The 13,559-nt window shown below is 41.4% G+C and overlaps 1 protein-coding gene across 3 annotated transcripts in view; it reads left to right on the top strand.

The window, feature by feature from the left end:
- Prkg1 (protein kinase cGMP-dependent 1) overlaps positions 1-13,559 on the top strand; it is a 1,174,992-nt gene that overhangs the window by 77,792 nt on the left and 1,083,641 nt on the right. The window contains exon 1 of one of the 3 annotated variants that reach the window (XM_021187085.2): positions 8,571-9,307. The exons of the other annotated variants lie outside the window; for them this stretch is intronic. Coding sequence (XP_021042744.1) covers positions 8,997-9,307 — 311 coding nt within the window. The 5' untranslated portion in view covers positions 8,571-8,996. Of the gene's footprint in view, positions 1-8,570; positions 9,308-13,559 lie in introns of those variants that run through there. 3 annotated transcript variants of the gene reach the window in all.

Raw genomic sequence — 13,559 nt, 5'->3', positions numbered from 1 at the left:
AAATTCAATTGTAGAGTGAATACAGAATTCCGTTAAATCCGGCATTGGTCTGCCCTCTGTTGGCTTCTTCTTGCTGCCCACAGAGTCAGGTTATTATCAGTGGAGCGGTGAAAATACACACATATCCCCAAGTTCTCCACTTTCCTAGCAAGCAACGTTTACTTTTTATCATTCCCTGAGTAAAATGTTTTGAAGCGTTCCCTGTCAGTGTTTCCACTTAAAAACAGGTGGGGTTTCAACACTGATGTGTTCCTAAGGAAGATTAAATTTTGCCTGCTTTATGCTCTGTATGGAAAACTTGGATGAGTTTTCCACATTAACTCCCTAAGTTCGATCTTCGAGGGAAACAATCTTACATAATGAAGTGATTAAGGACAGACCTGAATATACTGCAAAAATATATAAGAACATAACATTGATATTTATTCTTCGGGCACACTGAAGCTTAGCAGCACATACAGCTGTTTGTGTGGGAGGGGAACATATACATGTGCCTGTGTATATGGGTGTGTGCACGCTTGTGTGTGGGGGCATGTACTTGCATGTGGAGGCTATAATTTGAGGAGCGTCTTCCTCTATTGCTGGGGTCTCAACCTTCCTAATACTGCGACCCTTTAATACAGTTCCTCATAATCCCCAACCATACAATTATTTTTGTTGCTTTTTCGTAACTGTCATTTTGCTACTGTTATGAATCATAATGTAAATATCTGTACATTCTGATGGTCTTAGGCGACCCCTATGGAAGGGTCGTTTGTCCTTCCCCAAGGTGTCACGACCCACAGGTTAAGGGCTCTATTGCTCTCTACCTTATTTCTAAAGACACTTTGCCTCATTGGACCCAAGACTCACTGATTTGATAAAGATTGTGCAAGACCAATTGGACAGCAAGTTCTAGGGACCCCCTCCCCCCTTCGCACTTCCCAGTACAGGGATGACAGGACTGCACAGCTTTGCATAGAACTTGATACAGATGCTAGAGAGCCAAGTTCATATCTCTATGCTTGTCTGCAAAGCACTTCAATAAGTGAGCCATGTTTCCAACCCTGGCTTTAGTAGATGTTTACACGTTTGTCTTTTACATCTGAGACACTGATATTTAAAGCCTTTTTCGTGTGCCAGATTAAATGTCTGTGTTTTGCCAAAATTAAGTTCTCAAGATTCAAACTAGACTAGAAAGGAAGTGCTGAATATTTTCTAAATGTGTAGTTAAGGGAAGGTAACTGATTATTTCATAGTTGGTTAAGATACGTTGCAAACTTGCACATTTTTTTATGAGACACAGCCCTAGGCTTCCTCCTTGTTCCAAGAGTGATGTTTTCATAAACACCAGGATACATATCTTGGCTCTGAAATGAAATGATATCCATTTTTTTTAGCAGCTTAGTCCTTCATTTGCTTTTCAATATAAAGATGAGTTTATGAACATCCATCTCAGGTGATTATATGAAAGTCACAAACAAGTTTCCTTAATCTGAAGTGAAGGGACATTTGCCTGTCTGTGAAGTTGATGAGAGTGGAGAGAGCTATGGACTTACCTGCTAAGGATGTTTTGTCTGTGGCTGCTCTTCTTCAAATCGCCTTTTCACAATCCTCTTCTGTTTAATTCAGTCATTGTGCTTACTGATCCAGTATTAATCTGCCACCCCATCTTCAGTCTTTTCCCACCTTAAAAATGGCAATGGGTTCACTAGCAAAAAGAATTTTTTTAAATTTAGACTGACTAAATATCTAGAAGGATAGTCAGTTCCTACCAGCTGGGAGGGACTATTTAAACCAAAAGGAAAGCAATGTCAAAAGGGAAAATGACAACAACAGAGTTATGCTTTCCCAGGTAACATAGCACCAAAGCTGCTTTCCTAAAAAATTAAAAACACAAAAATGTTTTGTTGTTGTTGTTGGTGGTGGTGGTTTTGTTTGTTTTGGTTTTGTTTTTCAACACAGGGTTTACACACAGGGTTTGTAGCCCTGGCTGTCCTAGAACTCACTCTGTAGACCAGTCTGGCCTTCACTTCATGAGATCTACCTGTTTCTTCCTCCTGGGTGCTGGGATCAAAGGCATGTACCACAATCATCTGACTACAAAATCAGTTTGTTCAGCAATGTAATACAATTTAGAGTTATGTCAAACAGTGAGTGAAAAACAAAGAAGTTTCTCATTGTTTTCATATTTCTGGCATGTTACTTTTTGAGATTCAAGGTCAATAAATCAGTACTGTAGGTACTCTTAGAGTTTTCAAAATTATATTTTAAACACACTTCTAACAGCCTCTACACTCACAATTTGAACAGCCGAAACTCTTGTTTAAAGAATAAAGCAGTCGAAGGTCACCAGCACTTACAAAGTACTAAATCCCATAGGGATGTTCAATGAATCACACAATTTAAAATTCAGCTTTTCCAGTAGAGTAATAACTAAAGACTAACAACAAATGTTTTAGACTACTATGTAGAAAATCTTGATGCCTTAGATTAGAAAATGATGTGGGTTTCTTATGTCAGAACCACTGAGATGGAATGGAGAAAGTGTAGCTCATTAATCGTGAACGGAAGATACTTGGATCCTGTACACACTCATGTGTGTGCCTGCTGGACTTAAAGTGCAGTGGAAAGGGGCTGGGGAGAAGGCTCGGAAGGAGGGGGGTTAGAGCATTAGCAGCTCTTGCAGGGGACTCATAACCACCAGTGCTCCAGTTCTAAGATATCTGATGCTATTGTAAATGCATGTGGGACTCATACATACATGCAGGCAAAACACTCAAGAACAGAAAAAGATAAACTAACTGAAATCTGAAAAACATCAAAAGCGTATTTCTGTGAATGAAGCCTAGGTTTCAGAGATCATTTCTCCATTGTAGCCCAGGTTAGTCCTGAACAAAAGATTCTTGTGCTTTATCTGCCAAGTGCTGGGATTGCAAGCATATGCCTGACATAATAAGGCCTTTTAAATTATATTTTATGATTTAAAAAATTTACATTTGTGAAATACTATCTTTCTCTTCTTAAAACCTTTTTATTCTGGCATTAGAAATGGACAGCTTACTAGTGAGTGCTGCCTGGATTTTAAAAGGACTGCTTTAGCCTAAGGTCCAACGATGACTTACCACCATTTTGAGCCATTGGCTCTGAGAATTCACTTTAGCAAGCATAAGACATCTTGAGTGTTTTGCCTGCATGTATGTACCAATTCAGTATTAAGTGCTAAGTACATTAGCAGTTTCAGTGCACTGCACTATAGCTTTCCAAGTTGCTGAAACAAGTTTTCATCATCAATGTTTTTTTTTTTTCCTTTCCATGGGTAACTTACCATGGAATTAACATGACTTTAAAACACTAGACTCTTTGCTTATAACCATTAAACATATACTTAAATTTTATTTCAAATTTTATTTCATTTTATTTTATTGTCAGTGTTTTGCCTGTCTGTCTGTCTGTCTGTCTGTACATACTAAGGCATGTGTACTGTGTGTGTATGTCTGGTACCCATGGAGACTAGATGAAGGCGGTCATTGTGCTCCACCATGTGGATGCTGAAAATTGAACTCATGTCCTCTGGAAGAGTTTCACCTCAGAGTCATCTCCTAGCCCCTAAATGTAGATTATTTATAATCAAATATCTCTCCTCAAATCTAATCATAAGGCTAATTTAATTCTATGAGTGAGTAAAATATTAAGTACTCAAATTATTGTGCTTCATTTATAAGAAACCAATGTTAATTGTTTCTATTAAGGCAAAAAACAAAAAGGGATTCTTGAATCCTTTTCCAGTGTTCCAAAGCATAATTAAAAATGACGTTGCTTTATTCATTTGTTTTTGCAGTTCAAGTTCACGTTTGTACTATATTATGGTACACAGAGATAAGACGATTGTCTTTAACATTTTTCACATAAACAAATGCCTAAGTGGAGTTTTAGTGTGCCTGCATCTGTGGATATTATTATTAAAATTTTTCCTGGTTTTACTCGGTAACTTTGGGAACAAGATTTGTAAATATCTATTAGAAAGGTTTGGCAATTCTGATTTAAGTAGGGTTTACATTTTCTTTATTTGCTCACAACTGAGAACCACTTAAGATTCTCACTTATAAAACTGGGACAATCCTAAACAATTTTAGTATTAAAACCAGGTCAGCCCCAAGCAAATAAGTGTCCATTAGTTGCCCTAACGCAGGATGAAATATTGCTGGAGTTGAGACTCATTTGGAGAGAAGATTTAAAAATGTCTTAGTCTTTTTCTTTGAGGATTTTCAAAACATCATCTCTTCTTTCTAATTTGCCAGAGTCTAGACAGTCCATGTTGCTGGTATTTTCCCTTATTTGGATTCAGAAATAAGACCAAAGGTCTACTGGGAAGTCCTGTCCTGAAATGTGTGGTGGGCACTTGAGTTTCATATCAAAAGATAAGGATTTGAATGCAGTTTTTCCATCCATTAGATGGTCATTCCGTGTCTCCGATTTCTCAGACATTGTTAATAAAACATATAAATAATAATATCCAGGTTTTAGGGCTGCCGTAAATGTTCAAGAAAATTGCTTTTTATTGCCATGCCGATTATGACCAGCAACTCGAAGCAAGCTTATGTCTGCCAGCAAGGGTAAGCTTCCTTCGAGGACGACTATAGAAATACCTGTTAGCCTTAGCTATCTCATAGTCTCCTGCAGAGGATGGCTTCCTACAACAAGAGGAGTCAGATACACTCCGCTTTTCCTGTTCAAGGTGTATCATGTGATATACCAGAAGGGCACTTCAAACTCAATACTCTTTCAGGAATTGTAGCACCAGTAAGATGAACAATGGGACCATAAAATTGTCATAGTTCTTTTGATGTTAATCACACTGTGAGTGAAGGACTCTAATACACTCTATTCATTAAAAAAAAAATAGCCACCATCATAACGAAACTACTTTATTAACTATTTCATTAAGGGATTAAAGATTGAAATAAGGAAGGTGTGGGAAATTTATTCTTGATCATGTGCAAAGCTGAAGAGTGCAATGAGTTCCATATGCTGCCATTTGGTCTGGCTACCACTAGAGCCTTGCTCCTAGTCAAGCTACGAGAAAGGAAGACTGAGGAAAGCAGTCTCTGAGCTGATGGTGGAATTTTAGGGCAGGAGTCCACTGCTTTCAGGATGACATCACAGTAAATGTGCATGTCTACCACCAAGGCCTCCTCTGAACCAGAGTCAATGGTATTCAATGCTACTCCAAGCCAGATCAATGGTAGCTACTTCCTAATGAGGAGAAAGTAGATTTTCCTTTGAAATTCTACATTAATTCAATCAATTATACTTGGTATGGATTGGGCTGGAGAGAAGGTTGAGATCATGTACTGCCCTTTTGGAGGGCCAGAGCTCCAGTCCCAGTTCAAGTTTTCAGCACCTAATTACAGGGCAGTCTCCAATAATTGAGTTCCCAGGGATTGGGCAGCCTCCTCTGAGCACTGAGAATCCCTGCTTTCCTGCACACAAACACATGTACATAATTTTAAATATGAATAGTTAAAATAGTTTACTATAGAAGCAGAGGAAAAATAACTTGTCCATTGAAAAATAATTTCAGGATTTTTTTTTTTTTTCAAATAGGTCAAGAATTCTTAAGGGAAATGGAGGAGGGGCGGATCTGTGGGAGAGGGAAGGAAGGGACTGAGAAGAGAGGAGGGAGGGGAAACTCTAGCTGGAATGTAATATATGAGAGAAGAATAAGTAAAATAAAATACCCCTTACTTATCCCTTACTGTCTAAACAACCAGTCAAAACCATGTTTGGAAAATTATTTAAAATGTTTACTCGAGGGCAAGTGTCTTAGTGGGTCAAGATACATGCTAAGCCTGAGGAACAGAGTCATTTCCCCAGGATGGTGGAAGGAGAAAAATGACATCTGTGAGTGGCCCATCCCTTGGCCATCACACGTGCACCCTGGTATGCGCAGCTCTGCCCCAAATCAGTGTGTAAAATGTATAATATTTATCTTTAGTTTATTAATCAAAGAAGAATTCCCAGAATTCTAAGTTTTACAGAAAGTTCTACAGCTCTTGGAAGGAATCCAACGTTCTGTAATACAGGCTAACCTAACAACCTGCTCTTACTTGAAAGGGCCCAGAACACCTTTTACCGTGGAAGTTATTTACAGTAGTCAGCCCTTTCAACCCTTTGCTTTCTTTGTGTTGGTTGCAGCAGATCCCTGATGCTTAACGGGGGATCCACCATGGAGCACCTTTTGAATTTTGAGAATGAGACTGTACCTTGTATTCAGGCTATAGCTTGTGAGTGGGTCCCTCACTTAAGCACAGTTTAGTAGCGGAAAAACCTCTGTTTTGAAAACAATCTTGAATATGTATGGCTGAAGTGCTGTTGGAAACATAGTTTTGTGAGGTGGAGAATCACTTTATTCCTTTTCTTCTTCCCTCCTCTTCCTTGTAGACTATCTTTATACAAGCAATATATTTTGTATCTTCTGCTGGGAGACATTAAGTAACCTCACTTAAGTCTTAAGAGAGTCTAAATCAAAGTCTTTTATCTGTTGCTTGTGATACATGTTTATATGTAAACTCCTGGCTTTGTAGAACCCAAGAATAAATACATAAGAAAAAAATAGCATGAAACATTTTCCCAGAGAAGTTGAGAATTCCCACAGGTTAACTGAAGTTCTGGATCTTTGCCTGAGAGGAGGAAACTGTCCCAGAGGGAAGATGCTCAAGGATGCAATTAGTCACACAAAGTTGCAGATTTCTGCTCAAGATGACTTTTAAGAGAAATAACTATTAGTTCAGAACTATTATTTACTGCTCTCTTTTGAAAATATTTCCTGTCCTGTGGACTTTTTATATTGCACTCTGAAGCGAATCCAAAGCTTCAGGTTGTAAGGAATACACATGGCTTCATCTGTAGAGAGAACTACATCATAGTCTTTGTGGAAGAAGTGTAGGGTTACACACTCTATTCATTTGAACCTCTAATTTCCAAGAAGCATACTTGAAATTAAGAGAGAAAAAAAGAGCTTGTTAATGTGCTAGTGGCTAGTAGGTTTACTCTTTCCAGCTTTCTTAGCCCAGATAGAAAATGTTGTGTATTTGAGGAAATAAATATGCAATGTTTTGGTTGTTGCTGCTGCTGCTGCTGCTGTTGTTTTTAAAGATATATTTGTGGCCTTGGCTAATTTGAGATTTCAGGCAGAAGTTTTGTATTGTATTTTATTTATTTTTTTCTTTTTCTTTTCTTTTTCTTTTTCTCTCTCTTTCCTTTCTTTCTTTCTTTCTTTCTTTCTTTCTTTCTTTCTTTCTTTCTTTCTTTCTTTCTTTCTTTTTTTTTGAGACAGGGTTTTTCTGTATAGCCCTGGCTGTCCTGGAACTCACTTTGTAGATCAGGCTAGCCTTGAACTCAGAAATACGCCTGCCTCTGCCTCCTGAGTGCTGGGATTAAAGGCGTACGCCACCACCGCCTGGCTTTGTATTTTCTATCTGTTTTGTTTAAGTGTTAAAGGGTGGGTAGAAAGAATATGAGAATTATATCACAGAGTGTGAAAGAATAGCAAGTTAAAGGTTCCTAATTTTTTTTTTTAAAGCTGTAAGTTTGGGTGAGCTGGTGAAGGTTTAGTTAACTGTTAGGCACTTACATAAGCATTAGGTCAATATTTTGGGTATTCTAAATAAGTGTTCCCAAGATGAGAGACCAATTCTTGGACTGAAAGAATGCCACCTTCCTGCTAGCAGTTTAGCCCACACTGAGCAGTTGGTTCTGGCTGGTGAAGTGGTTGGGTTGAGAGCTAGTGTAGTGGGTGGGACAGTGCAATTACAGCTCTTGTAGTTTTCCCATCCTTTGTAGACTTTACCTCTTTCCCAAAGTTGGCAAAATGTTCTCATTAACTCCTGGGCTGTCAGGAAAGTAACGTTGAAAAGGTATGGTTCCCTTTCTGTAAGAATGTTTTGGAACTCCGCTGTGGTTTTAAGCCCCCACCCACTTCACCAAATCCAGCAAATGGAAGAAGCCAGGCCTCTAGCGAACCATTCCGCAACTGATGCTAGCAAAAATGGGAGGGACCAGGGAGCTGCGGAGAGGCCTTCTCCGGCCCAAATTCCTTTGGGGTTTTGGCTTTTGCTCCTAGACGAATTCATTGATCTGAGTTTGGCAGGCAAGAATAGGGAAAATTAGGAGTGTGGAAGGCTTGGGGGCGGAGGTCAGATACCCATCCCTAACCTTGCTCAAAGGCCACCGGGACGCCCGGGGAAATCCCTCCCAGGCACTGTAAGCTCTCACCTTTGAAGAGGCAAGTTTCTTGGCAAACCCTAGACACCTGTGTGAGGCTCTCCCCGTGGGAAAGGTGCTGTGGAGGACGCAAGCGCTCAGCCACACTGTTTTCCTCGGTGAGGCTGCGGTCACAATCCCACCAGAAGTCAAAGCTCTTAGCACGCACGGTCTGCTCTGTCTTCCTTGGTCGCCAGGAACCTAGCCCCACATTCTGTAGCCAGGAGCCCGCTGACGCCTCTCCAGTTTGCTCCGGGTCCTCTCCCTCCCACCTCTCCACCTCCGAAGTAGCGCTCCAGCCTCACTCCGCCCGCACAGCCCCAGCGCCCCCGAGCTTTATCAGGCTCCCCACACACATCGCTGGCTTCCTTTGGCACCCAGCGTTGGTGACCCGAGCCGAGCAGCCACCGCCTCCGAGCCCAGTCTCCCTCCTCCCGCCCGTGGGTCACCGCGCCTCCGGGCTTTGCTCCCCAAAGCGCCGCGGCGCCCACCGCCTTTCAGGTTCATCCTGGGCTGGACCTGTTTTGCTCATCCCTAAACCCGGAGAAGTGGAATCTGCACACTGAAACTCTCGGTGGCTGGAGCGGCGGACTGGGCATGCTCAGAAGCCAGGCTTGGCTTTGGTCTCAAGTCGAGGGAAGCTTTTGCACTCGCGAGGCAGCGGCGACTTTAGGGAAAGTTGATCCGAGAGGGGAGGAAGCCCCAAGACGCGGAGCAGCGGCAGGAAGGAGCCCCCGGCAGCCCGGAGGAGCATGGGCACCCTGCGGGATTTACAGTATGCGCTCCAGGAGAAGATCGAGGAGCTGAGGCAGCGGGATGCTCTCATCGATGAGCTGGAGCTGGAGTTGGATCAGAAGGACGAACTGATCCAGAAGCTGCAGAACGAACTGGACAAGTACCGCTCGGTGATCCGGCCGGCCACCCAGCAGGCGCAGAAGCAGAGCGCCAGCACCTTGCAGGGTGAACCGCGCACCAAGCGCCAGGCGATCTCCGCGGAGCCCACCGCCTTCGACATCCAGGATCTCAGCCACGTGACTCTGCCCTTCTACCCCAAGAGCCCACAGTAAGCAGGGTTACGCGCCCGGGTCCATGTGGCGCCCAGGCGGTGGGAAGCTGCGGGTCTCTGTATTGTCTGTCGGCCCCTGCCCCTCCCGCTTGCCATGTCTGTTCTCATCCTCAGAAATGTCTCATTTTCATGGCACTTCTTGAGGGGCTGTGTACGTTTCTCAGGGCCAGACTCCCTGCACATCCGTTGCCTTCATGTCTTTGTCAGATGCCAAGGTATTTTTAAAATATGCATATACGTTCATATATGCCACCTACTGTACATAGTTTGGACGCGCCCCAGGTGTGTGTCTGACCGTGTGTGAGTGGCTGTTGAACGGAGGAATCAGAACCCCCTTCTTCCCCAAAGCCCCAGCCAACCTGGCCAGCCGGAAAATCCTAACTGCAGGCTCATCAGACTGAAATGAAATGCGTTGATATTACCCTGACTTTCCACGCTCTTGTGGCTCTCCTGGATTTTTCTACATGCCGCCGGCGCTTCATGCTGGTACCGTTCAAACCTGAGGTTCTGTCACCACCAAAGTGTAGAAGAATAAGAAAATATACATATAAAACAGAAGAATTTTTAAAAATTTCCTGAGTTGGATGACATTTACAATCCATAAATGGAAACCTAGTCTGTTGACTTTTTTTTTTAAAAAAAAAAATGTTTTCATAATATCCAAGAGAGAATATTACTTGTTTTTCCTAAAAGAATTTTCACATGGTTACCAATGAACACTTTCATTTCCCCCCAGAGGGTTTATGTGTTTTCAGGGACAGTGTAGTCAAGCACATGCTTTTCCAATGGGGACCAAGCTGTGTCTTACACTCAGGTCTCAAGCTACTGTGCTGCTGTTCTTGTGTGTTAGAGAGCAGTGTAGTTTTAGTGTCAGTAGGATTCATAACTTGGATGGGGACACTGAATGAAACTTGTTACACAACACTCAAGCCCAGAGTCCATATGGAGAGTGAACAGCAGGGACAGGACAGTAACAGAACCAGAACACCATCTGAATGGCATTTTAATTAATAGTAATGACATAATTGGTAAAGCAGAGGATTCTGTTGTCCTGCTCTTAACTACATAACACGGCTGGATGACACGTGTTACATAATAACAGAAGGTCCCTGTGAACCCTTTACTTCATAAACACAGGGGATTCATAAGAAGAGAAAGTAAATGCTTGGTTATCGCCATTTATATTTCTTGGATGGAAGGGCTCAGAAGTACACATTACATAGACTTTTGAAAACTTACAAGTCCAATTTATACATGTTGGCCCTCCCCACCCCGTGAGTCATTTACAGGCTTAGCTAAAGATGGAGTTTGGATTCTGTGGAGTAGGGGAGAGTTGATAAGGAGAAATATTTCCGAGATTTTGACCTGACCATATTACCATGATAGATGAGCTGATTTCAATTTGTCTTAGAAACCTGAGTGAACTGAATCCATTGGAGCTTTCTTTGGTAAATTAATTTGCAGTCCCTGGCATGTTCGCCTGTTTCAGCTAGCAAGGTACATGGCCATGTCTCCTGGGCCAAGTTTTGCATAATGAAAATATAACTCAGAGGCAGCTTTTTGTATCTTTAACTATTCTATAGGATTGTCATTTTAGTATCTGCAGGACTTTGGAGTAACCCAGAACAAAGTCTGCTTTTATAAATAAGACCGTTTTAATAGACTTTTAGATGCAGTTTGATCAACCCAGCTGATAACTCCAGTTAAACATTCTATTTGAGAAAGCCTAAAGAAATCCAGGCAAGGGGAATGAAGTACAGAATATGGTACATTTAGAAGACTTTTGACTATCGGTGTGTGACACAGAACCCTCGTGTTTTTATAAACATTCCCAGTTGAAAATAAAACTAGAGAGGCACATACCCTGTAGCACCCCTGTAGGACTCTATCTGTTGAGCAGTGCTTTGCACTCCCACGTTTATTTGATGCCTTTACCAGACTAGGTTGCTAAGGTGGTATTGCCCTGTGAGTTTTGTAATTCTGAAGGATTATATTGGAGAGAATGGTAAGAGTCCTTCCAAGTTTAAATATCTTTTGAAAAACATCTGTTCTTTTTTTAAACACGTATATAAAGGAAACCAGAATAAAATTGCCTTGAGTGGTAGTGTACTTTTCTTAGAGGAAATCAAGTATATTATATGCAAAACAGTTATTATCCTATGTGGTATGAGTGGCTGGTCAAGATAGCTCCACATAGAACTAAGACAATGTGCCAATCTAAAAACTTTTTTTTTTTTTGCATTTCAATGTATATTGTTTGAATCATTTTATTATTCTGACTTGCTGGCAACAAGTGTTTATGGTTTTATTCTTTAGTGGAACTTAAATGTAATCACTTTCCTGAAGATTAAGTTATGGTTGAGGCAAAAGTATGTAAGTAGACCGATGCTGACTTAGCTGCATGCTCCCCTTAGTTTTGGGTTGTCTTTCCCGGAGATGCAGTTAACTGAGCAGTTGATGTTCTGTTTAGTTATCTGGTGACTGAGAAGAGCCATCTACCATCTCCTTACTGAGGCTGCCTTTGGGGAATTACAAAGTTTTAAAACTCCCTTTTGTTTCCTTACAAACAACTGGTTGTTTGAGTATAAAAAGCAGTACAAAATGTGTAGTAACCCGATAACTTTTATCATCTCAACAATTTTTAGTTGGAACTTTCCCTTTAAGGGGAGACCTGGAAAAAGGCCTCTGTCAGACTCTACTACAGGGGAAGACACTTGTGCTGCCCCTGTGAGGTGCAGCGGGGATGGTGGTCTTCCGTGGTCTGTATGGATCTAGCCTTTTAACCCATCTTAGGTTATTTATGAATGTGAGGGGAAGGTCTGATGTAGTAAGTTGGAATCTGTTTATACTTCTGCCAATGAACTATTTAAGAATGTAAAACCACTAGACTCTGTTCCAAAATACATCAGGCAAAAGATCCCTTAACAATGGAACATACAAACAAACCTAGTCATCCAGTCTGTGAGATCAGGCCAGCCGATGGTTCACATGAACTTCTATTTCATGACATTTCATTCCTAAAGAGATACTCGCTGTTCCCAAACCTTTTCTATTTTGCTGTCACCGCCTTCCGTGTCATTTCAATTGGATGATCTCGACTTGAATTCCCATCAAAACTTGTTAATATCTTGTGTGTTTTTGTAAAGCTGCTGCTTTTTACCCCTGAGGTGGCTTCACTTCAGAGAGCGAGATGACAGGTTCTGTTCTGTTTCATTTTGTGACTGTGAAATAGTCTGGAAGCATTGGAGGTAAAGGAGACACATAGTTTCCTTTGCCTATTATTTTCCTAATAGGAGGAAGGAATTAAAACATAGAAGATCTTATGTGATTGTCTAAACCTTAATATTATATTTCAAGGGAAGCAGGATCTCCTTAAATGCTATGTGTTTAATTTTAAAGGAAGTCGTGGAATCACACGATTACAGTGTTGTTATAAGTAGACTAATATTAAAACATAGATTTCTTCACAGTATTACACTTCAAATGAGCCTGGCAAATCAGCCCAATAGTTGTATGGGAAAAATACTGTCAGGCACACAACCCTTGTTAATAAAGAGTTAGCAAGGGACCCAACAATATTGTACAAGTAAATATTTCAGAAAGCTGAGTGACATGAAATGCAGCCCAGTTCACCAAAAGATTCTGTGGCTCCTGTTGAACTGTATGCTATCAGGAACTCCTCTGAAGGACATGCTATTGCATTGTAGGGCTTGGGAAGACTGCTATGATGTAAGCCCTTTATACTGTGAGGGGTGCGTGGAAGGGAGTGGGAGTTGGGGAGATATAACCCAAGCCATCAGCAGAGACAGGGCACATCCAGAGAATGGTGGTAACCAGCAGCTTTAGTGGAGTGTCATGGAGGGAACGGAGTATCTCAGGTTCTATGGTCTTTTAAAGTGTAGTAAGAGATACTTGTTTTTTAGAATGATCCAGAATCGTTTGTGTGTGTGTGTGTGTGTGTGTGTGTGTGTGTGTGTGTGTGTGTGTGATCGAGTGCTAGTTATTAGTGGTGAAGCTCTTGGTTCTAACCTTCCACTATAACTACACTAACTAGGTAAGAATATCTAACCTAGCCAAAAAGTTGGCGAAGAAGACTCTTGAAGAAGTCAAGTACCTTTCTGAGTGTTCTCATGGAAAACAGCCGAGTTATCCGCCATAGGCCAGCTCTGCAGATTCTTCACATATCTGGGCAGACTGATGTAGATGGGAATGCAATCTTGTTAGTTATTGAAATTCATCTTCCCTGCTT

The sequence above is a fragment of the Mus pahari genome, chromosome 1, assembly GCF_900095145.1.
Source record: "Mus pahari chromosome 1, PAHARI_EIJ_v1.1, whole genome shotgun sequence".
Lineage (NCBI taxonomy): Eukaryota > Metazoa > Chordata > Mammalia > Rodentia > Muridae > Mus > Mus pahari.
Note: the sequence above shows the minus strand (reverse complement) of the source record. Positions and strands in the feature narration are given on the sequence as shown.